The 23,997-nt window shown below is 31.2% G+C and overlaps 3 protein-coding genes across 6 annotated transcripts; 2 read left to right on the forward strand and 1 right to left on the reverse strand.

Annotated features, from left to right (window-relative positions):
* Nucleotides 1-7,580: 7,580 nt before the first annotated feature.
* LOC25482258 (vesicle transport protein SFT2B) lies at nucleotides 7,581-13,607 on the forward strand. Of its 3 annotated transcripts, XM_024779279.2 has the most exons (8): nucleotides 7,581-7,787; nucleotides 8,776-8,887; nucleotides 8,989-9,136; nucleotides 9,234-9,287; nucleotides 11,843-11,916; nucleotides 12,509-12,626; nucleotides 12,981-13,039; nucleotides 13,214-13,607. In XM_024779279.2, exons 3-8 carry the CDS (start codon nucleotides 9,032-9,034, stop codon nucleotides 13,290-13,292), a joined length of 489 nt encoding a protein of 162 aa, XP_024635047.1. In that variant the 5' UTR covers nucleotides 7,581-7,787; nucleotides 8,776-8,887; nucleotides 8,989-9,031; the 3' UTR covers nucleotides 13,293-13,607. The 3 variants fall into 3 exon arrangements, with proteins under 3 accessions (XP_024635047.1, XP_013466260.1, XP_024635018.1); XM_013610806.3 differs by lacking the exon at nucleotides 8,776-8,887 and having other exon boundaries at nucleotides 7,582-7,787; XM_024779250.2 differs by lacking the exon at nucleotides 8,776-8,887 and having other exon boundaries at nucleotides 7,582-7,777.
* Nucleotides 13,608-16,260: 2,653 nt separating this feature from the next.
* LOC25482259 (rust resistance kinase Lr10) lies at nucleotides 16,261-18,391 on the reverse strand. Its single transcript, XM_013610808.3, has 2 exons — nucleotides 17,593-18,391; nucleotides 16,261-17,514 (listed from the first exon to the last, which is right to left on the reverse strand). The coding sequence occupies exons 1-2, from the start codon at nucleotides 18,338-18,340 to the stop codon at nucleotides 16,424-16,426; spliced, it is 1,839 nt and encodes a 612-aa protein (XP_013466262.2). The 5' UTR covers nucleotides 18,341-18,391; the 3' UTR covers nucleotides 16,261-16,423.
* Nucleotides 18,392-19,004: 613 nt separating this feature from the next.
* LOC25482262 (rust resistance kinase Lr10) lies at nucleotides 19,005-22,718 on the forward strand. 2 transcript variants are annotated; one of them, XM_013610809.3, is made up of 4 exons: nucleotides 19,005-19,868; nucleotides 20,285-20,326; nucleotides 20,810-20,833; nucleotides 21,311-22,718. In XM_013610809.3, the coding sequence occupies exons 1-4, from the start codon at nucleotides 19,040-19,042 to the stop codon at nucleotides 22,558-22,560; spliced, it is 2,145 nt and encodes a 714-aa protein (XP_013466263.3). In that variant the 5' UTR covers nucleotides 19,005-19,039; the 3' UTR covers nucleotides 22,561-22,718. The 2 variants fall into 2 exon arrangements, with proteins under 2 accessions (XP_013466263.3, XP_039689479.1); XM_039833545.1 differs by lacking the exon at nucleotides 20,810-20,833.
* The last annotated feature ends 1,279 nt before the right edge of the window (nucleotides 22,719-23,997 follow it).

The raw sequence follows: 23,997 nt of genomic DNA on the forward strand, positions 1-23,997 counted from the left end.
TTTGTAAAGAATTTGTTTTGAAGTATTATTACTTTAAAGAACAATATTATACTATAGAAGTTAAAAATAGTTTCTATTTTCCCTAAAAAAAAATAGTTTCTATTTGTTTAAAGAAAGTTTTTTCCATCTGTAATATTTTTGTAAGTGCATAAATCTACACTCTCTCTACCGTTAATATTTTAACAATTCATGCGGTCGATGATCAATAATCGTTTGATCAAGATTAAATTTAATATTTTAAAATATAAAACAAATATTAAAGTTTTCTTATTTGTAGACCATCAATTTAACTGTTAATGATCCAGACTCTGTAAATGCAGGAAAATCTCAACTGCTGTATATCCAATTTCCAATTTTTCTCCCCAAACATGTAGTAAATTTGCCACATAATGCATGTGCACCTTTTTTTTTTTTTTTTTATCCTTCTTGAACGTAGTAGTTTTTTTTTTCTTCCTTCCCACAAATGAAGGTGGTAGTTGCTGGTAGTTCCACTTAAGAGATAGATTATTAATTTTCCATTCCCTGACTTAACTTAGGGTCCGGTTAATTATTTTTTAATTTATGAAAAATAACTTACGTAAATAAATAAATTTTTATGTTAATTTATAAAAAATTTATTAACGAATATTGTATCTTCATAAGCAATTTTTTTATAAATAATTTTGATAAGTTTATAAATAATACATAAAATCTTATTTATCCTTTAATGAGTGTACGATAATGAATAATTGATACTTTAATGTGTGTTTAAGTGTGTAGAAAAATATATAAAGCTTTAATAAATGTGATTAACCGAAAATGTAGTACGAAGAAAGATAGAGAGAAAAAACAAATGTCCAAACAAACATTACGGTTGATTATTAATATACAAAAGTTAACAAAAATTTCAAACTTTATTTGTTCTTCAAACGTAGTATCAAATGGTCCCGACATTCTGTTAGATGTTTAAGGTAGTGGGGTTGCTCATCAATATTCTTTATTAAGTAGTACTATAAGTTAAGCTTTTTTTCATTTAAGAAAATTATATTTTGTCAAAAAAAAAAAATTTAAGAAAATTATTATGATGATTGCCAAAAAAAGAATACTAATAATTTATCCTCCTTTGTCGTTTGCACGTATGATCTTATCTTCATTTCAATCGATTATAATAAATGAACGGGTACATATTATGGATAGCTAGTAGATATTTTTGATAAATGATATTTATACAATTATTTTTTGATATTTTTTGATAATTTTTGTGACAATTTTCTCTCTCATACTCACATGATGTTTTTACTTTTTCTTTCTATTGCTTTGGTTTTTGTGTCAATACATCTTTTTCTTTGTAAAAAATTATGATTATCATAAAAGTTATCAATTAAATGACTGTTGAATAACACAACTCATATTTTTTCCATCCACTTCACTGCTGTCTAATAAATACTCGTGTAACATGAGTTCAGAAAAAAAAAATTCAGCAAAACTTTTGATTCTATATAAGGAGTCGGTGGATATAGGTTGAAAAAAGGAAATCATTTCTAATGGATACAAAGCAGTTATTTGGCCAAACATGATGATAATTTGAATGGCTTTGCTTTCACATGATAGTATAAGATTGTGCTTCATCTATCCATGATGATTCCTCAATTTTGGTACTTCTATTAACACCAAAGATGAGAAGAACAAACAAAAGAATGTATGAAAACAAAAACCACGTTTCTCATGACCTTTAATGATGGAAAGCTAGCCAAACTGGAAAAAAGTAAACTTATTTTTGTTGAAAAATATGTAAAATGGAATATACTTAACTCAGTCTCTGTATCTTTTGTTTTTTATTAATATATATTTTTGTTTCTTGCCTAAAAAAAAAAAAAAAGAATATACTTAACTCAATTTACAATTACAAAGACTTTTAGATTATTATATGATGATTGATTAGAGAGAGTGATTTCAAGTGAATCTACTTCATATCACTTAAATTGACCAGTTGATTTTGTTTAGATTAAACTATTATGTAGTGTGTGTTTGAATCAAAATTGGTAAAATTGATTTAGACCAAGTTTTTATTTTTATTTTTTTATGTGTTTTATTGTTATTATAATAATATTAAATTATGAAAGTACTCTTTCTTTTGACAGTGAAAGTACTTTTTGTTAAAAGCTTGTTGAATCACTTCTAAATGAAATGCTTTTAAGTAAAAACAATATTACTAAAATACAAAAGTTAAGACGGTTATTAACGATTTAGTTTGAAGTTTGCATCATAGTTCTCACTTTCCAATATACTATCGACGTGATTTTTGTGAAATTATAATTGTAAACTTTCATGTATTCGTGCATTTATACCCTCCTGGACGCTCCAAAGAGGGGTTTAGTCTTGTAGTTATAAGATATTGAGTTCAAATTCCTTTGAGATAATAAACACTAGTTATTAGAACTACTTTACTTAATAAAAAATTCTTCTTAATTATATATATTAAAAATAATTCATTCTTGCTTTAGTTATCTTCTTCATTTGAATCATTCAATTATTATCCATGAAGGGTCCACAGAGCTAGCTTGTAGGTTTTCCTTACACTGCTTGATTGATATATTTCATATACTCGTGGAACATGAGTTTCAAAATTTTGTTTATTTTATAGTATTTCAAAAATGAAAAGTGAGAATAACAAGAATTGTTCGTTGAGTTTAGTTGAGAATCTGATCATAAATTCTTGTTGTTTGTAAAGCGAAGAAGGATAATCACTTACAAACCTGGATTTGCTGCTGCCATCAAATCAAAGCATTCACACAATCATACATTGGAGGCCGTTTAGTTAAGATTTAAAATTGCTATTCTTAAATTATATATTATAAAATAAAAATTATAATCGATACATTTTAGATTGTTCGATCAAGATGGAATAGCTACATAAGAATTAACAGCAAGAAATAATTGATATAGTAAGCTCCAATTTGGTCACGTACACACATTGGTATGATTGAAAAGTTCTCGCCACAATTTGAGCAACATACAGACGTGAAAATTCATATATCTAGTTTCTTAAGAGCATTATTGTCTGTGTTTATTTTGAGTTACTTCACGGAAACTAAACATCATGCGTCAATGTCAATTGAATAATTCATCCATACGTGATCATCTTTAGTTTCGATTGTGTGTATACACATAAACGGTTCTGTTAAGAGTCTCACATCAGATTGATAAGACTCTTGTATCTATCTGATGTGGGACTTAGATTTTTCTCAATAGGTTTCTAATTACTTTATGGCATGCAATTTTTTCTTCAATATTATATTATGTACTTGTACAAATAAAGACATGTATAATATTTCTTTTGCAATAACGTGGGATATAATGGATGTGATCTATTTTAGAGTTTTTGATGGGTAATATGGATATTTTAATATGTAGTTGAGTTGTTTAAATATTTGGAAAATGTGAAATAATATATAAAATTAAATGTGATCTATTTAAAGAATCCATATAGGTATGATGAATGTGGGTGCTCTAATTATTTTTTTTTAAATGAAGATCGGTGTCCAAACTCAACTACATAGTTGCTCTTAATCTAATGCGATAATCCACCCAAACATTTCAGAATCCTTCAGAAGTCCCAATGATTACCTTTGTTAAATTCGTGAATTTCTTGTTGCAGATGAGAGTTCTTGAATAAATCTCATTGTTAGATTAGACATCTTCATCCGAGTGCAAATCAAAACCTCGCAGTTGTGTAGTTATGTATGAGTTTCAGATACTATTTATCATTTTGTCTATTTAAAAAAGTCTAACAGTTTCTTTGCTCACATTAAGAGACTATTGAAATTTTGGGGTCAATTTTCTTCCACAATACTTGTTTTATTTTCACTTGATGCCTACTTTGAGTTCACATATATATAATGGAGATCATCTTTTTTTTAGTTGTAGAATTTTTTTTGAAGAACGTAAAAGAATATATTAATTAATACTCAAATTCAAGGTGAAAGATAATCACATAAGGGAGTTTGCTTGCACATTAAAAATTCTTTTGGATACTGCTCAGATGATTCGTTGTTGAGTAAGAGGAGCAGGTTGTAAGAGACACATTGTACAAAGGAAAAAGATAGGTAGACACCATTTTTACGTATCTCTCATGTACATCTCTATGTGACACTGTGATAGGACTATTTTAATAATTTCACATCACACTCTCACCCCCTCCCATCTCTTATTTCAATGTTTTTGTCACATGTCACAATTATACGTGAATATCAAAAGATATATGCCACCTAAAGGTGTCTACGTATAAAGGCTATTGTACAAAATACTTGTACTCAATGGTTGTTGCTTTGTTGGAGATGGACACACTTTATATATTACTTTCTTTACTGGACATTAATCACTAGATGATCATAGCTAGTGAGAAATCGACTATGCACATTCCTTTAATGTCATAAAATAACAAGCACCCGGTATTTTGCTCTTAGTGTAGTGACAAACACTCTTAGTATTACGTCTTTAAATAGCATACACTAGACAATTCTAGCTCTATTCTTCTTTGACTTTACTTGATAAGATGTTTATACTTTTGCGTACTTAATAAAACGTTAGATGATAAAGTGTACTCACACACCAATTCCCTATTGCGATCACCAAAATGCTCTACAAGTAATAGTTAATTCCATTTTTCATAAACAAACCAAACACTTGAGATCAATTGTCACCTTATTCGTGAAAAATCTCAAACAAGAGTGATGTGTCCTCTACCATTAGAGTTTCCTCTTATGAGTGGTTATCATATTTTTTCACCAAAGCTTTGTATCCAAAGCCCTCTATTAACTTTTAAGTTGAGCATGATTGATATCTATCAAACTCCAATTTGCGAGAGGGTGTTAAAGGAACCCAATACTATCGAAGAGAAAGGTCTGAACCTGCCAATTCTGCTATGACAGTTAGATTGTAGATGCCAGCTAAGCATGCTATTAGAGACAATCATTTCACGGGTTTCTATGTTTTTTTAGTAGTGATATTTGAACATCTATTTGAAAACAACATCTTTTCTCTCTCTTTTTATTGGTCAAAAATAATGGAAAGAGAAAAAGTAAGAAAGAGAATAAAAATATAACGTGAGTAAGTGAGAGAAAATTGTCATAAAGCGGTCGTACAAATATCATTTCTCTTTTTTTCCCCTTCCTTTCTTGCAACCATTTTACTATGAATTCGGATGAAATAAATTATTATTCTATTAAACAAAGATGTGAAGCGAGCTTCTGGTGTTGGATCACAAAGACGATGAGTCCCTCACTTGATGGAGAGATATTGTGATAGCTCAAATGTAAGTTAAAGTCTCGCATTAGATGAAAGAGTTGAGGTTGAACAACATTCGAGTGAGAGGATCCATAAACGATGTGCTTCAAGATTTGGTGAAGATATGATGTCGTGGTTGCTCTTCGTCTTTCCACAATAGTATTAGAATCGTTGGTTTAGTGAAGAATTCAATCAACTATCTGTATTGAAATTTTGCATAACAATGATACTTAGAGAGTGTTTGGTAAAATTAAGCTATAATCTAACTGATACCTGAAAAGTTGGCTGATTAAAATTAAAGTGTTTAGTAAAATCAAATTTTTAAGTCATTAATAGATATAAAATGATATAAAAGTACATGTATATTTAATTTATATAAATTATATGTATAAACATTTTTCAATATATATATATAGGGTGAGGATATTTTGACTCCAAGAGTAAGTGTAATATCTTACTCTAAATCTTGACCTTTAATTCTAATATTGGTTAATGGCTTAGATTAATTGATATGATAGACTTTAATTCGATTTTCTATTGTAGTCAACACTTATCACTACAAAATAACAAAACAATAAATGTGTTTTAATTGCATGATTTTTTTTCTTCTTCCATTATTATTTTTTTTTGTTTCACGCAAAAATATTTTTTTAGTGTTAAATTAAAATCCTTTCCTTGAAATAAAAATTTCAAGATTCACTCATTCTATTCCTTCAAAAAAATTGCATAAGAAAAAAAAAAATTGCATATATTTTTTTATGCTAAAAGAATTTTTTTCTTCTTTTTCCTTCTCCCTTTACTTTTTTAACGCTAAAAAAATTGCATTTGTAAAATTCAAAGAATTGCATATTTATTCGTTCTCCCGTTACTATTTTTTATACGAATATTTTTTCTATTTCTTCATTATAGTCCTGATCTTTTCTTATGTTTTTTCGTAAATACACATTTTTGTACTAATCTGTCACGAAAAAAAAAGACGATAGAGGAAGTAACCCTAGTCTTTTCTTATATCTAATTCATTTACAATAATTACATAAAAAAATAAAAAAATTTGTGTATTTTCTTATATAAATAACGACAAATTAAAATAATCATCTCCATCGTAATTAGTTTTTGTTGTCACTGACATACATAGATGATGATGTTATTTGAGAAAGAGCTCAAGAATTCAACATAACATAAAGAAAAAAAAAACACGTGAATCCAACATAACATAACAAGGGCTAAAAATTCAAAAACAAATTCGCAAAAATTGCAACATCGTAAAGAGGGTATATTTGGGCACACATTATGCCACTCAGATGCTTTGTAAATTACTATGTTGTGGATCCAAGCATGGCAATAAACCTGCATTTGAACATAAGTAAAATTAGTTATTTTAATCATTAATTTAAATTAAATAATAAAGACAACATGTACAAATGTAAGAACACTTACCTACACATGTATTAATCATGTTGAATTTTTATTTCAAGGAAAGGATTTTAATTTAACCCTAAAAAAATATTTTTGCGTGAAACAAAAAAAAGCAATGGAAGAAGAAAAAAAATCATGCAATTAAAAGACATTTATTGTTTTTTTATTTTGTAGTGATAAGTGTTAACTACAATAGAAAATGAAATTAAAGCATATCATATCAATTAATCTAAGCCATTAACCAATATTAGAATTAAAGGTCAAGATTTGAAGTAAGATATTATACTTACTCTTGGAGTCAAAATATCTCCACCCATATATATTTATTTTTCTCTTGAAAATTATAAATATGATATTTGAACTTAATTGAGATGTTTTGTAACTAAATTCGCTCAAATTTCATATCTTTCTATTTTTTTAATGAAAAGTTGTATGTTTTATTTAAAATTGTAAATATGCGAAAAGAAAAAATAATAATGCTAAATATGTAATTTATTGTTTGACAAAATGCTAAATATGTAATATAAATCTAAGAGAAACCGTTTCAAAAATAAAATCAATAAAAAGAGCAACAAGGTAGTGCAAAATAATAACGTGGGTAGTTTATTTTTTAATACGGCCAGTTTTTGTTATAGAAAAATAAAAATAAAAATATTAAAGGTTTAAAATGAAAGAAAATGTAAAAAGTTAAAAGCTATAAGCTCAAAAGCTATTTAAAATAGTTTATCAAAAAATGCTATAAACTAATGAAAATAACTTTTTTACCAAGGGCATCCCATTCTTTCAAAACAAACTTATAAGTTTATCTAATAAACTATAAACTAGCTTATTTGTGTTATCAAATACAGTTTTAGACGCTTACAAGTCTGGCTGACCAATATATAATGTGTCAATTAGAATAACCAACCACTATTCACACCTCTCCAATCTCCATCAACACCTCCAAACTTTTTTACATGCTTTTCTTGCAACTTCTCAACTGATTGATTCAGTTGCGATACTTCTCTGAAAAAAATGCGCTAGATTTTCATTCTCCATTTCTATGATCATCATTCCGTTGAATTGAATTTCACAAGATCAATACAAACTTCTCAAGGTCATTCTCCGTAAGATTCTCTCCAATTTTTTCTAACTCTGATTCATCATAAATCTTCTATTTACCTATTTATTACTTGTTTTTAATTTTTTTTTCTTTCTTATTCATTTTGGAATCTGCAAATGCTTAAGAAGGGTTAATCTAAATGGAAACACAATTGATTTTCATGTATTGTGCCTCAACTAATTGTTGGATTGTTGAAATTTTAGAAGGAACGATTAGTGGCATAAGCGCTTATCATGATAAACACTAATGTATAAGCTATTTTTACAACAAAAGATAAAATAAAGTTATATTGTTTTCTTATAGTAAGCTATCTTAGAGAGCTCTTATGAAAATAAGCTGAAAGTAGCTTATGAAATGTATCATAGGCTGTTTGATAAGTTCTCCCAAATAGTTTCATAAGTGATTATGTCAGTAGATAAATTCGACTAAGGCAATTCAAAAAGACCCTGAGCCTTATATGCTACTAAATTTAGGACCATGTTGACTAAATCACAAGAATTCAGAAAGTTGATAATAATATTAAGTTTGTTAATAATTTTTTGGCAAAATTACACTTTTAGTCCCTTAACTTAATTTCAGGTAACAGTTTGGTCTTTATCTTTTTTTCATTTCAATTTAGTCCTTCTTGTCCATTTTCATATACATTTTCAAGCTTCAAATCTAATATTCTTATGTAAACATAGACGAGGATCATAGATTTGAAGACTGAATGACCATAAGAAAATAAAATCATGAATTTTAAGCTTAAAAGTTCATATGAAAATGGACAAAAAGGACCAAATTGAAATGAAAAAAAAATAAAGGACCAAACTGTTACCTGAAATTAAGTTAAGGGACTAAAAGTGTAATTTTGCCTAATTTTTTTTAGGAGATGGAAATAATTTCTTTTCACCATGATATTTGTTGCTTGTTACATAAAAATATCTGTACAATAAATGGTAGAATTTTGGCAAAGAAATAATTAATGCACTTGAAAATAATTGTCAAAACAGGGGTCAATTTTTTTTATCAAGAGAGTACTTTACTCGGGACAAAAGAAGGACAATCGACATGCCTATGATGGTATTGAGATTTAGAATTGCCTTCTGGGATAATTTTGAAAATGTACTATAACTATTTGGTTTTATTTATTTTGTATCATTAAATCTCTTTCATTTTCACATTTCAATAGATGTTGATGATTTTATTCTCTCCGAATTCTGTAGTGGCACTAGTGAGAGATAGTCAGATACCCTCTTCTTACATATAATGTGGAAAAAGCTCGGCGAGTCTTTATCCGGAGATAATGAAGAGCAAGAGGAGAGCTTGTTGGGCGAGGGGTCAGGTGGACTAAGCTCCCTCACTACAACACAGGTGCTGTCAAAATTTTCACACCTGATGTAGCTGTTTGGGATTTTACTATAGCCAATTCAGTTCTAAGTTATGCCGCTTTTTCCTGTTGATTAAACAGAGAATGTATGGATTTGCTGCTTGTTTGATTGCTGGTCTGGCTCTCATGTTACTGGTGAGAGAAATTTGTGCCTCCTTTTATGTCTATTTGATATTATGTATGCGATTTATTTGCCTTTTTATACGAGCAATTCATTATATTAAGTAATCAAATGGTTCAGTGCATAGCTTTAGTTGAATGGAATATAGATTACTTTTTTATAATATAGTCATTGATATTATATTTTCACTGGTGATTTGAGGATTGAATGGTGTTTCTCTATGTTGAGAGTCCCCATATTGGATGAGATATGATCTGTAAATGTGTTTATAAGTAGGATACATCCATCACCTTACATTACAAGCCGGTTTTGTAGGATTGAATTAGACAAAACCCAAATTTTAAGACTCTGCGTACATTACTTCACCTAGAGAGTGAATACCCACAATTACATTTTTTCTGACATTTCATCTTCAAAAGGAAATTGTCCCACTATACCTGGAAAGTATAGCAATAGATTCATTTTGCTATCTCCATATCTTGACAGTCACTTTCTCAGCTTCGTTAGACGCTGCATCTTGCAAGAATGTTTGTAAGGGTTGGACCTTAACCATATAAATCTCTCAAGGACCTGCTTTTGTAGAAAACCATAATGGAATCGTCTGACAAGTGCTGAAGAACACGTCTAAAAAAATGAGAAAGTGGAATGTATTTAATGAAAAACACGACATTCAATGTACTGGGAATTTAAACAAGTTTGATTTTTCTTTTGTACTTTCCTTTCCCTTTTTAAATCCTTAAGAAGTACTTTTACCTATAGACTTTTGGTGGATAAAATACCAGAGGAAGACTTTCTTACATGAAATAAGTGAAATAACCTGAATGCATGTAAAACCTTAAAAAAAAAAACCTACCATAACAAAATATTAGCAATGATGAAGCAAAAGACAAGAGAACTGAACATTTCATTCTATCACTGGGTATGTTATTCAGGTATGGCTTCAACCAATACAGCTTAAGACTCTATTAGGTCATTTATTTCCCCAAATGCCTTGTTTTCTAGTCAAGGTTATGAGGTTTTTCCCCCCCTTCTTTGCATCTGTTTTCCATTTTGTGTCGCGAGCGTGTCAGTTATCAACAAAAATACAAAGTGCTTCCAGTGGCATGCAATAGCAACAGTGTGTTGGTAGGGCAGCTTGAATATGGACTACAGTGTGCATTGAAATGTTCAGCACGCATGTTTGTTTATTAGTTTCTTTTACTTCATGTTTTCACAACAATATACTTTCAACAAATACTTCTCATTTATGTTTTATACTAAACACTGAAACTTACGTCGTTCTATTTTTTTTTTAATTTGTCATTTTTTATTATATGGCATTCTAATTTCTTGTAAATGCTGTTTTTTTAATAAATAATTTTAATTCAGTGATGTTCATGTACCTTACATTTAAACTATTGTCACCTTATTACTTGTATCTATGCTAAATACCAGTACTTCACCATTACCCATGCAATGTATTCCTTTCTTGTTTTCTTTTTCTCAAGTTGTTTTATGTGCTTCTGTGTGTGCATCATGAATGACTTTCATCATGTTTTCCCATACTAATTTGAACTAGCTTTACACTTTTCATGAAGCATATTACCTTTATTTTGTTTCTTTCTTTACTTAGACCAGGAAAGATGCATGTCCAAATATGACCTCAAAGTTCTTCATATTTCCAAAATTTTGACAGACCATCATCGAAATAAAGGAATTTGGTTCAACAAAAACTTCCTCATGCTACTTGGGATTGTTTAGGAGGACCAACTGATGTCATTTTGTTCCATTGGAAACTAGTTTTCAAAATTACAATTTAGTTCTTAGTCCATTTTAATGGTTATATTAGGATTCTTCTTGGTCTTCCTCTTTCGAGAGTTTTAGGGTTATTCTCCACGTAACTAACTCTTCTTCTTAGGTCCTCTATTGGCCTTCTCTGCAAATGTCCAATCCATATTATACTCAATTCCATCAATCATCTTTACTTCCATATGTTCCACTGTTTTCTTTGCACTAGTACATGCATTCAACACTTAGCTTATGCTCTTGTTCGTGCTTTACTGCCGAAGCAGTTGGCTAAAATTTCTTTTGGTTAGTTTCTGTTAAAATATTGTTTTTTTACCATGTCAGCAATTATTTTAAGAAAATATTTCCCTGAATTTATGGAAGGCAATGCAAAATCGTGCTCACAATGAGTTTTTGGAAAGCTTATTTGAGATCAATTTTAGAAGTATGTGTTTGTTGGGACATACAGATTTGACTTGCTAGTCTGGTTATGGTTAAAAAGCCATAAAATTTTGAAGTCTACTTGTATATCCATTATCCATAAAAACTCCCGTGATTTTGGAACTGTTTCTAAGTAAGAATGTTAACAGAAGTCCTTCTCTAGTGGTATCAAGAAGTACTTTCACTCTTTTCAAGTAACCTACCATTTCTTTGAAGCTTTTCCAACTTTTTTTCTTCCCCGGAAACCATGATAATTTGACTCATAAATGCAATAGTGATCAGAAAAGATGTTGAATGTTTTACCTTGTGTAAATTATGATAGCTCGCACATATTTTCTTTAACTGTTTTCTTTCTATTTTGCAGTCTATGATTGTTTTTGCCAAACCCATCAAATTTGCAGTATTGTTCACCTTTGGCAACTTGTCAGCAGTTGGAAGGTAGATTAGTTTGTCCCCTATAGATCCATGATAGTTTTAGATATAACTTTTTCCTAGCGATATACAAAGGCAAGATAATATTTTAGTTTTGGAATACGCTATTCAGTACAGAGTGTTGTCAAATAGAAGCTATAGCGGCACTATAGCACTGTATTGTAGTGGAATTTGAACAAACCGCTATTTCATGCGATCTGTGATTGACAACATTTGATTGATGTTTATTCATGCTATTCAAAAATTCAAATACTAATTCTTTTCATGCATATAATCACCCTCCACACCCTGACAAAATAAACGAAGTAAAGCCCTGCAAAGCTTTTCTGACTTATTTGTCCTCTTCAATATTGGAACTTTTTCCTCTTTTTTTGATGTCTTCATCGACAAGACTGAATGTTGTTTTCATTTTCCTTTTCTTCTAATATCTAGGCAGGATGTGTTTTTTTATTCTCCTAGTTTTCTTCTAATATGTAAAGATGTAGTTAGTTGAGTGAATATGGTATTACAGCGGATCCAGTCATTTTTAACTTCTAAATTCCTGTATTTAGTTTAATTAATTAGTAGACCATCCAACTTTGGTTTGTATGTCTGGCAGTACAGCCTTTCTTCTTGGACCGGCACAACAAATGGAAATGATGTTTGACCCTGTTCGTGTTTTTGCAACAGCCATCTACCTTGGATGTGTAGTTATAGCCCTTATTTGTGCTCTCTTGGTAAACCCTACTCCTCTTATCTCCAAAAACATATTATATTATATTAAGTTTCTATTTCTCTGGTATACTCGTAAACTGCTTTATTTAATATTCTCTTGAGAATAGTAAGGAAATTCGAAAAGTTTTCAGCTTTTGTCTACTTTCCTCATCTGATAATAGCATTTGTCTTTTCTTAAGAGAGAAACTCACTTTCGAGTGTAAAATAAGAATATCAACTTTTGATGGATAAATCGTTGGTTCATATTATATAAATATGCATACAAAATCATGAGCAAATCAAATCTTGATATACTTATTTGTTTTACACTCTACTGACTTTTGGAGGAGCCAAACACTACTTTTCATGTTTTGTAGATCCATAGCAAGGTGTTGACGTTACTTGCAATCATAATTGAGATCTGCGCCCTTATGTGGTAATTTTCCCTTCAACAATCTTGTTTCCTGACATAAATTTGTGACATGCGATGCGATAATCAATTAATCATTTCTACAAATGAAGAACATTTTTCAAAGGAATCCTTTTCACAACATATATGTGTTATGCTTGTACTTATATGTGGATCACTAATAGTTCCAAGTTGTTACAGGTACAGCCTGAGTTATATCCCTTTTGCTCGAAGAATGGTTTCCGAGTTGATGATTAGATTATGTGATACAGAGCTCTAAACCAAGAGAAAAACCTAGGATGCCTTATGTGGTCTGCAGTAGACATGGTTCCTCGGCGTTTGGATTTTGTGGACTAATTCGTGGTGAAGTTGGTATTGCCGATATTGATTATGAAGTTCAGATATTAGCTTTTTTGTGTGCCCATGAAGCTTCTTGTTGGCCTTTATTTGTAATTCATCTTCCATGCACCATTCTTTTCATTTCACTTAAAAAACGATAATGGATTGAAATTTTGTTTACACAAAGTTGTTGTAAAGGATATAAAGATTTTTTTTATTTTTTTAAAATGTTTTTTCTAAGAAATTTATAAATTTAGTATATTTGGAGTCCTTTGGTATTTGCTCCCTTTTTTCCTAAACACTGAGTCTAATATTGGCTCTTGTAAGTAAGTTCAATTAGAATCAAACGCTTGAAAACGAAATTCAACATCAACATTTAATGATATATTTTTTTTAAAATCAATTAGTCTTGTGACACTATCATTTTTTCTTTCTTTTATATTTAGCCCTTTTGTAGAATTTGTGTTAGTTCCACCACTTTCTTTGTGAACCGCGTCATTTTGTACTAGTTTTGTAGAAGATTGACTTGGTTGATTTGGAGTTTATTTAAGTAGCAATTTCCATTGTCTCACTCACAAGTAGAAAATTCAAAAGCTTGCCGTGTAATTATATTATAAACCACACAATGTACTTTGACTGACAACAACGATGACTTAGAGTCCTTATGAATATCAATTTCCAATCAGCTTAAATGAACTATGATGTACATTGATTATGACTGAACAAAAATGTTTGGTGGTAGGGACGGCATGTGCAACATTTGTAGAAGTTGACTAAGAATTTTTAGCCACAACAATCAACCCATATCATTTGAAAATGTCATGTTAACCCGTATCTCAATGTACTAATTAACAAAACACAAAAAATAAATTTTATATTTAAAAAATATTTTTTACAATTTCAAAATTTGAATACGCATATTCTAAGATATTATATATTTATTTCTTTAATAATGTTCAAAAGTATTTGTTAATATTTTTCTTTTAAAATGAGGTAAAATCATATGTTTGTTTTCTTACATTGCAGAGTGCAAAAGTAGTGAGTGATGATCGATTTGACGAGAGTTCAGGTTGGAACTAGGGACGGATGCACCTATATTGAATTATTTTATTTTTAGTCTACTCTTTGCAAAGTGTTTGTCCCCATAAAAAAAAATTAAATAATTTTATTTGTAAAGAGTTTGAATGCATAATCATAAAAAGATGAATTATTAAATGTGTTTGTTTAAAAAGTATACAACAATTTTAAAATATAAAGACATGGAAAAAGCAATCCACTATTAAAAATTCTTGTTTGGTGACCAAGTTATTTCAATCGATCGCTAAAAGAGTTTTTTTTTTTTTTTTTTTTTTAAATCTGTAAAATTCAGCCTAAGATTAAACTAATTCGAAGGATTAAATCCTATCGATCATTTGCAGAGTTCTATTAGATGGTCTTAACTCATCGAAATAAAGAACTTGAGACCTTGAGATTGAGATGAGTAATTTTAAGATTTCAAATTAACCACTATGCCAACCCTACTGTATTGATAATTATAATTTAGTCTTTAAATCTGTCACTGCATGCCAAAATTTTGTAGTGATAATTATAATTTGTGGATGTTGTAGTATCTTGAATTTTTTAAATATATAATGATATAGTTTTTGTAATCTTTATTTTTTATAACGATAATAATATCATTATTTAATAGGTAAAGATGATTTTATTTTGTTTTGATATAGCATGGTGAATATGATTTGCACATATCACAACTGGACAGACAAATTTGGAAACTGTCCACCAATTGTCTTGTGGGTTAGCCAAGTCTTGAACATAACACATTGACTATATGTATTGCATACAATATTTTACTCACTTGTTTTATTTTTTCTTTTTAAAGGCATTCTGTTTCTTTTAAATTGTTGCATTTACATAGGAATTTTACTCCTATTCACATTTTTTTTAAGGAAAAGTACTTATAGTATTTCATTAGATATCAAATCGGTAATACAATATAGAATCTCAATATAACTTCGGGAGCTACCTTAAGATGTGGCTACCTGCACTAACGCATGAGCGACCTCATTCACTTGCCTCCTAATAAATTTGACATTAGAGTTTGTTAAAGAATTTTGACACAAATGGATACAATCATCCATAATGACACCAAATTCGGTATCACCTCTATTCCTTGCATAATAATCAACGACTTTCTTCCAGTCCACTTCAAAATCAATATTCGCTAATTCTAGCTCATTGATCCACTTCATAGCCTGATATAACCCCAAAGCTTCGCCAACTTCCACGTAGCATAAAAGTGTAAGCCATAGAGTTTTAGACAACACATAACACCCTTCCACATCTCGAATACACATACTTTTTTTTTCGAACAATCTCGAATACACATACTTATCCCTACTCTATTGATGGATGTTGAGAATGACACATCAACATTACATTTAAGCTTCCCAAATGCTGGTTTCTCCATCTTTGCTCTGCTGTTCTGTTAGTCTGATGTACCATTAGACTGCAAGTCAGCTGTCGCGCTACTGCTGCTACTGTTATGCCTTGTACCAGCAGCTCTTGCATTTTGAGGTCTGTTCGCATCACAGCAATCCTCTAATAAGTGCTTTTCGCGCTCCAGAATGCTGCTGTTCGTTTTTGTAGTTTGCTAACAAATTCTGAGATGTCTACTCTTCCACATGCTCGAAAGAATTGTAGCGAAACTCTCAACTTGGCTGCTGTTGCCATATTGCAACATTGCAAAGATTACATCCTCCACACTTTGATATTGCTGAACCAAAGGCTCAAGACTGCTCCAAACTCCACTTTGAGCAATGGGATGAGGGATAGTAGAACTCTAGAAGTTGGGTGCTTCAGTTCAAAAATATGATGTTGAGTGTCGAGGAAGAAAAATGAGACAATTTAGCTTGAAATAAAACTAATTTTATTATTTTATGATTTAGAGATTATTTTTTACAGAACAATGTTTAAGCGCACTACTCGCATACAAACAACTTCTAAATTTTTACAAATTATTAAGATATTCAATTCTATCCTATGATGAGGGATTCAATAAATAAGTATCTTCTTTTATTCCTTAATCACTTCCATTTGAAAAGTTCTTCTTGCCAAAGTGCGTTGATCATTAGTGGTTATGGAAGTCATCGAGTGAAAAGGATTAGGAGGCACAATTAACTCGATATCCTCTCCGGTTTCCAACATTTGCACAACATTTTTTATTGATGGACGATTTATCGGTTGCCATTGAATGCACCAAAGTCCAACAATTGCAAGTTTCTTTGCAATTTTAAGATCACCTTCATCCTCAATATGGATACGTATATCTCCTTCCAATAAGTTATGGATCCATTCTGGGTATAGCACATGAAAAGTTTCTGCAGACGTGTCTACATTCTTTCTCCCTCCAACCATTTCTAGCAACAACATTCCGTAACTGTAAATATCTGACTTAAGAGACACATTCCCAAAATTTCTTGATAGAACTTCAGGCGCCATGTATCCCAAGGTTCCCTTAGCAGCTGTCATGGACACAACGCTAAGATTCTTGGAACATAATTTGGCGAGACCAAAATCCGAAATTTTTGGCGTAAAGGATTCATCTAGCAAAACATTGTGAGGGTTGATGTCGAAGTGAATTATTGGATGGTTACAACCGAGATGTAGATACTCAATTCCTTTGGCAATTCCTATACCAATTTGTTGTAGCTTCTCCCACCCCATGAAATGGTCCTTGTTATCTGGTGGAAATATGAAGCTTTGTAGCGAACCATTTGGAAATAAATTGTAGACAAGAGCGCGGTGAATTCCATCTGCGCAGAAGCCAAGCAAACGAACCACGTTGATGTGGTGGATTTTGCCCATAATTCCCACTTCATTGATGAACTCTTTCCCTTCTCCCTCTGTACCATTGAGGATTTTCACCGCCACATGAATCTCACTCGAGAGCTTTCCTTTAAACACAGTTCCGTGAGCTCCTTCTCCTAGCTTTTCCTTGAACCCGTTTGTAATTCTTTTTATATCGGCATAAGAAAATCTAGTAGGTTTTTGTGCTCGATAATCCTCTAAAAACTTATCAACTCTAATTTGATCCTCTTCTTTCTTTCTAAAATAGAGATGTATCTTAAATAAAGCGATGAGAACCAGCCCCAAAAGAATTGAACCTAGAATAAAACATTAACTGTCAAATAAAATTGTCTTCCAGCATAAATCGTCAAAGAAAAACATAAAACAAGTCTAACCTGTAGAGGCGTATATAAGAGATTTTGGAATTTGAATTGTTTTCCGTTTTTTGTTACAATCAAAACATTCAGTTTCGCCTTTGGTGCCGTTGTTCTTCCATTTGCATTTCATGCCATTTGCTTCGCACCTTGTACAATTATGTTTCGGCCAACTTAAAGAGAGAAAATTATGCGTTAGGTCTGGTACCATGGTTGCCATATCGAACATCTTGACACATGATACAAGGTCCAACGAGAGGACACTTTTGTGAGAATTTGAAACGTAAACTGGACAGGTGATCATATCTTGCGACTCTTGGGATGTTTGATCATGGTTTCTCAAGTGTTGTTTCCTAACTGAAGAGCAATTGAAGAAAGACAATTTTGTCGTTCCTGGTTGTGGAAAAAATCGGTAAGGTAGAAATGATGAGTTGTTAAGTTTCAGAAACTTTTTAGGAATGCAATTGTCCGGGTCCATCACTGAAATTCGGTTTGATTCGTAGTCTATGTAATATACACGGAATTTGATTGGACCTGAAGTGGTAGAGAGGACCATCATGGTTTCCTTGTTTTCAGTACAATATAGGCAAAACTCAGGATGAGTACATTGATCTTGTGATGATTCCTCAACTAGTTGGAAGGGGAATCGAATATTTTGCAGATTGTGGTAAGGTCCACAAGATGATTCTCTGCACTCGTCAATACTGCTGCTTTTATGGATAAGCAGTAGTAGAAGCAGCAGCATGATCAAGCTATGTGCTCCTGTCATCCAAATATTACAGGGTTTTCTTTTTTCAGCCCAAAAGAATGTGATAAGAAACCGAACTATGTTTGTTTCACACTTTTTCTGGGGTCGTTAATTTATCATGATTGTGACTGGTTTGAAAATAAAATGCATGAAATTAACCATATGAGACCAAGTCGTTTTTAAAAAATGAAATCAAATATTACCTGGCCGGACAAGCCTGGACTAAAAATTTAATGTCAACAATATAGTGCCATGTTAGGGATAGCAATGTCCCCAATGGGTAGGGTATTATAATGTCTGTTCCAATATTCGTGTTTGTAAAAAATGCTTGTGTCCGAATTCATACCCACGTGGGCAACAACTTTAGTGTCCTTCCTCGTATCATATGAACATTTAAGCCCGTTTTCTTGTCCATTATCCACACTTTAACGCCAAAAAGATGATAAAAAAACACAGCAGTTGAATTTAAATATGATCCAAAATATAAAACTATCTAGAAAATTAATTTAAATTTTGAATAAATTTTTCCTTATAAATTTATTGGCAAGGGTATCAAAGAAATTTTCTAAATGTAAAGAACTAAAGATAAACTAATATATAAAGATCACAAGGTCGTTACTTTGCTTAATTAAAGGCACGCCAAATATGAACATAAGTTTCTAACATTTAATTTAATTTATTTGACCGTATACTTTCTCCATCAACAACAGTTTGGCCACTATGTGGTGGATGAGAGTGATATTGGTACTGTTGCTGCCATTTTCGTTTCTATTCCAGCAAGGTACCTGCAGTGCTAGTACTGAGCAAGAGCATACTTGTCTCCCTTCATCTTGTGGTAAAATTTCAAACATAAGTTATCCATTTCGATTAAAAGATGATCCAATTCATTGCGGGGACAGCAGGTATGAGCTATCTTGTGCAAATAATGTTACAACTTTATATTTGTATTCGGGAAAATATCATGTGCAATCCATCAACTACAACAATTTCACAATCAGACTGGTTGATCCCGGAGTTCAACAATCTAATTGCTCTTCACTTCCTCGCTATTTCTTGTCTCGATCGGATTTTTGTGATACTTACGAATATGAGGACAAACATTGCAAGGATCCATACCAAGCCGTGGTAGAAGAAGATCCAAGTGCCCTTCTTTTTGAGCATATAGTTTACTTGAATTGCAGCCATCAAGTGACTAACAGTCCTAAATATGTGAATACTTCTTCATGTCTGAATTTGAACTCCAAATCCAAAGGGTATTATATATATGCTATGGCTGGTGATTTAATTGCTCAAGATTTTCAAGTTGGTTGTCATGTGAAATTGGTTACTCCAACTTCTTGGTCAGGTTTGCAAAGAAATCAAGTACTTTCCTATGATGTCATGCACAAAGCATTGGTATATGGATTTGATATTTCATGGTTCAATCTTCCTTGTAAGAATCTTTGTGGGGATTCAGACTACTGTTCCTTCAACTATACCACCGAGAAACTTCATTGCTATCGTTTCTGCCATAATTTCTGGGGAGGAGATAGGGACGATCGTTTTTGCGGTAAAATATATTTATATTTGTCAATTTTATTTTGATTTTATTAACTCTAAACTTGTCTACCTTCACCTCAGTTAAAAAATTTAATTGCAGAATTTTTTTAATATCAATAAAAGGCTTATTTTTTTTGACGAAATTAAAACTTTAAGGGTATAACTACATATATATATATATATATGTTTAGGGTAGATTATTTTTTCTATAAAAAAAGTAGTATATCTTTTTAATATGTAAAATAAATTATTATTCACACACAATATGTCGAAATGCCAATAAAAGAAAAGAATAATTTTTTTAAAAGGAAAATAAGAATAATTTGTATTTTTTTTGTCAAAAAAAAGAGAATAATTTGTATTTTCTTTACCTAATCATCATATCATAATAAATTTTAAGAAAGTGACATTTTCTTCCATTGTAAGGTGTTCGAGGGATATGGTATCAGCTTCGTGTATACGCTAAAGGTAAGAATTCTACATCGCCTAAATTTATAATAAAGGTAAGAGTTTTTTTTTTTTTTTTTTCCAGGTAGTCTAGCTAGAATTCACCTTATAAGATAAATAAGTGGGGTGTTCTGGGTTCGAACCTCAATCCTTGCATATAATAATGCATTATCCTACCAATTGAGTTTACATCACCTAAATTTAGAAATGTGGTTTTTTATGGTAAATTCTTAAATATCACAATTTAGTTGAGTATAGGTAGCACAAATTTTTCTCTTAAATAAATTAATAAAAAATTATGATGATATGATATCATATTGAAAAAAAAATATTGAATGGTTAAACTAGAGATATGGACTTGATGATTGACTAATTATGATGCTCACTTTATATCAATTCAGAACAACTTTCTTTGTACATTATCTCATTCCCATTGTTATATACTAAATCATTATTTTATCATCCATCGCCCTTTTATTCACTTAAGTTAATTGTTCATTGCAGATATTACAATCGCTATTTGGATAGGTGAGTTCTTCAATTATTCTGATGAAGAAATATTTTTTATTTGAATGATTTATTTTTCAAGAATATAGAAAGAGAAAAAACACCAGGTTTATTTTAGGAGAAATTACCAACTCTAATTTTCTCTTGAAATCGGAGTATATAAAGGCTGAAAAATTCAAATGTACCATCTCTTATTCTGTAAAAATGTTATCTATTTTCATCTTTTAAATGTGTTTGTTTTAACTTGCTAATAAAATATGTAAAACATCCCCGTGAGCTTAGCTCAGTTGGTAGGGATATTGCATATTATATGCAGGGGTCGGGATTCGAACCCTGGACACTCCACTTCTCCACAATTTAATTGTGTGAGTTCTGGCCACTAGGCTACTACTTGACAAAAAAATATATATATATATATATGTAAGACTCTTATAGAGTACTAAACAAAATCTGCCTAAATTTTTGCTGCTATATATCTATTACTTTGGTATGTTTCAGGATTAATTGAAGTAATAAAAGGGCCAAACCTAAAATATGAAGGTGATACAGAATATAAATTAGGATTACGCACAGGACGCTATGTTCTACCATCATTGGTTGCAGCTAGATTTCTGTTTGGGATGACATTATTTATTGCCTTGTTGATATACAAATGGAAGAAAAGACATTTATCAATGTTTGATTATATTGAAATATATCTACAACAAGAAAACAATCTCATGCCCATTGGATATTCATACAAAGAAATTAAGAAAATGGCTAGAGGTTTCAAAGACAAATTAGGTGAAGGAGGCTTTGGCACTGTGTTTAAGGGAAAACTACGTAGCGGTCCTTGTGTGGCAATCAAGATGTTGGGTAAATCAAAAGGTAACGGGCGAGACTTTATAAGTGAAGTAGCAACCATTGGGAGAATACATCATTTGAATGTGGTGCAATTAATTGGATTTTGCACCGAGGGATCAAAACGTGCTCTTGTTTATGAGTTTATGCCTAATGGATCCCTCGATAAGTTTATTTTCTCTAAAGAAGGAAGTGTAAATATAAGCTATAGCCAAATTTTTGAAATATCGGTTGGAGTAGCTCGTGGGATTGCTTATCTCCATCATGGATGCGAAATGAAGATTTTGCATTTTGATATTAAGCCTCACAACATCCTTCTTGATGAGAACTTTACTCCGAAAGTCTCTGACTTTGGATTGGCTAAGCTATATCCTGTGGAGAATAGCATTGTCACAATGACTGCGGCAAGAGGTACCATTGGATATATGGCTCCAGAATTGTTTTACAAAAATATTGGAGGAGTGTCCTATAAGGCCGATGTTTATAGTTTTGGGATGCTTTTGATGGTGATGGCAGGTAAAAGGAAAAACCTAAATGCCCAAGCAGAGCATTCAAGTCAGCTTTATTTTCCTTTATGGATTTATGATCAATTTGGACATGAAGGAGAAATAGAAATAGAAGATGTGACAGAGGAGGAAAAGAAAATAGTAAAGAAGATGATCATAGTGGCACTTTGGTGTATACAATTGAAACCAGATGATCGCCCTTCAATGATCAAGGTAGTGGAGATGCTCGAAGGAGATGTTGAAAGCCTTGAAATGCCTCCAAAGCCAACCCTTTATCCACATGAAACGGTTGTAGACGATCAAAGAACCAACCTTGACCAAACAATGTCGAGTGATGATTACACTAGTTCTTATGATTCTGTTGAAAGAGAAACTAGTTCTCTGATAGAGAATATTGCTTGAATGTTCACAAAAGCAAAATCTTATGTATCCACTTATTGTTTATTACACTGTTCTTATGTAATGCCTTTTCCACTACTGTGTTCTACATCAAATGTTCGAAATAGTTTCTTCATTTGTAATTAATATGTAATAATGTTAAAATCTCATTCAACTGTGAACCTATCTATATGGTAATTTAGCATACTGAACTATATTGGATAAATGGTGTTCTTTTTGTTTTTTTTTTTTAAATCAGCATATTTTATTAAACAGCCCCGGCACAAGTAGTGCCTAAAAGGCAAGAGGGCACATAAAAATCAGAACAACGAAACACCACAAAATACACACTAACAGCGGCCAAAAACAAAAGAAAAAACCACACCAGCAACTTCCACAAACTGTCAAACAGGAAACCAATGGCAACATCAGTCGAAAGCCAATGACAGCAGCACAAAATACAAACGCCAGATAACACAGCTACCACACACTACCTCCTTTAAGCACTCTTTCGGGTTCCAACACCATTGATAATAAAGGCCTGACGCAATTTTCAACTTACTCAACGATCAATGCCAAGACAAACGCTTTATTTCATCAACTATCTCATCAACTTCCACCGCCTTATCATTAAAAATTTGATTATTTTTATCTCTCCAAATATCCCAAATCACGGTATGCCAAATCATCAAATACCCTCTTTTGCGCTTATTTGAGCTCGCGCCATTCCTCCAACACTCAGCGTTTGGTTATTTTCCATCGGCAATTAACTGCCGCAGAGCTTCAAACCTGGAATTTTCCATTCTAAAAAAATAACCACATCGATAGTTAACAACTGCCGGTTTAATTCATCGGTAGTTAACTACCGAGGGATTATTTTCGTAAAATACTTGTGTTTCTTAGCAAACATTGAAGTGTGAACAGCAATATTCATGTTTACTTCCTTAAAATGGGCCAACTATAATATAAGAAAGATCCTATATAAATTCTTTATATAGAATTTAAGACGCATAAAAACAATGTGTATGCTACCTACACTCCTACATTTTGCAAAACACACCGGCGTTTCCAAACTAATTATAAAAATAAGTTTTAAATTCTTAAAGGTAAAATAATTTGAATTTTGTAACTTAACCTGTTTACTTTGCAAAAACAATTTTTATTTTCATTTTCTCAATTCATGTTATTTTATTTATTAACAAAAAGAAAATTATACTTTTAAAAACGAGTTTATTTTCTTCTTGTTAAGAAATAAAACTAATACAAATTTTTTATTAAAAAAAACTAATACAAATTTTATTAAATGAAAATAGAAAAAACTTCCTTCATAAAGGACCTTAAGTTTTCAAAAACTTGAATAAATTTGACATTAGAGTTTGTTAAAGAATTTTGAAACAAATGGATACAATCATTCATAATGACACCAAATTCGGTGATATCACCTTTATTCCTTGCATAATA

The sequence above is a fragment of the Medicago truncatula genome, chromosome 1 (assembly GCF_003473485.1).
Source record: "Medicago truncatula cultivar Jemalong A17 chromosome 1, MtrunA17r5.0-ANR, whole genome shotgun sequence".
Classification (NCBI taxonomy): domain Eukaryota; kingdom Viridiplantae; phylum Streptophyta; class Magnoliopsida; order Fabales; family Fabaceae; genus Medicago; species Medicago truncatula.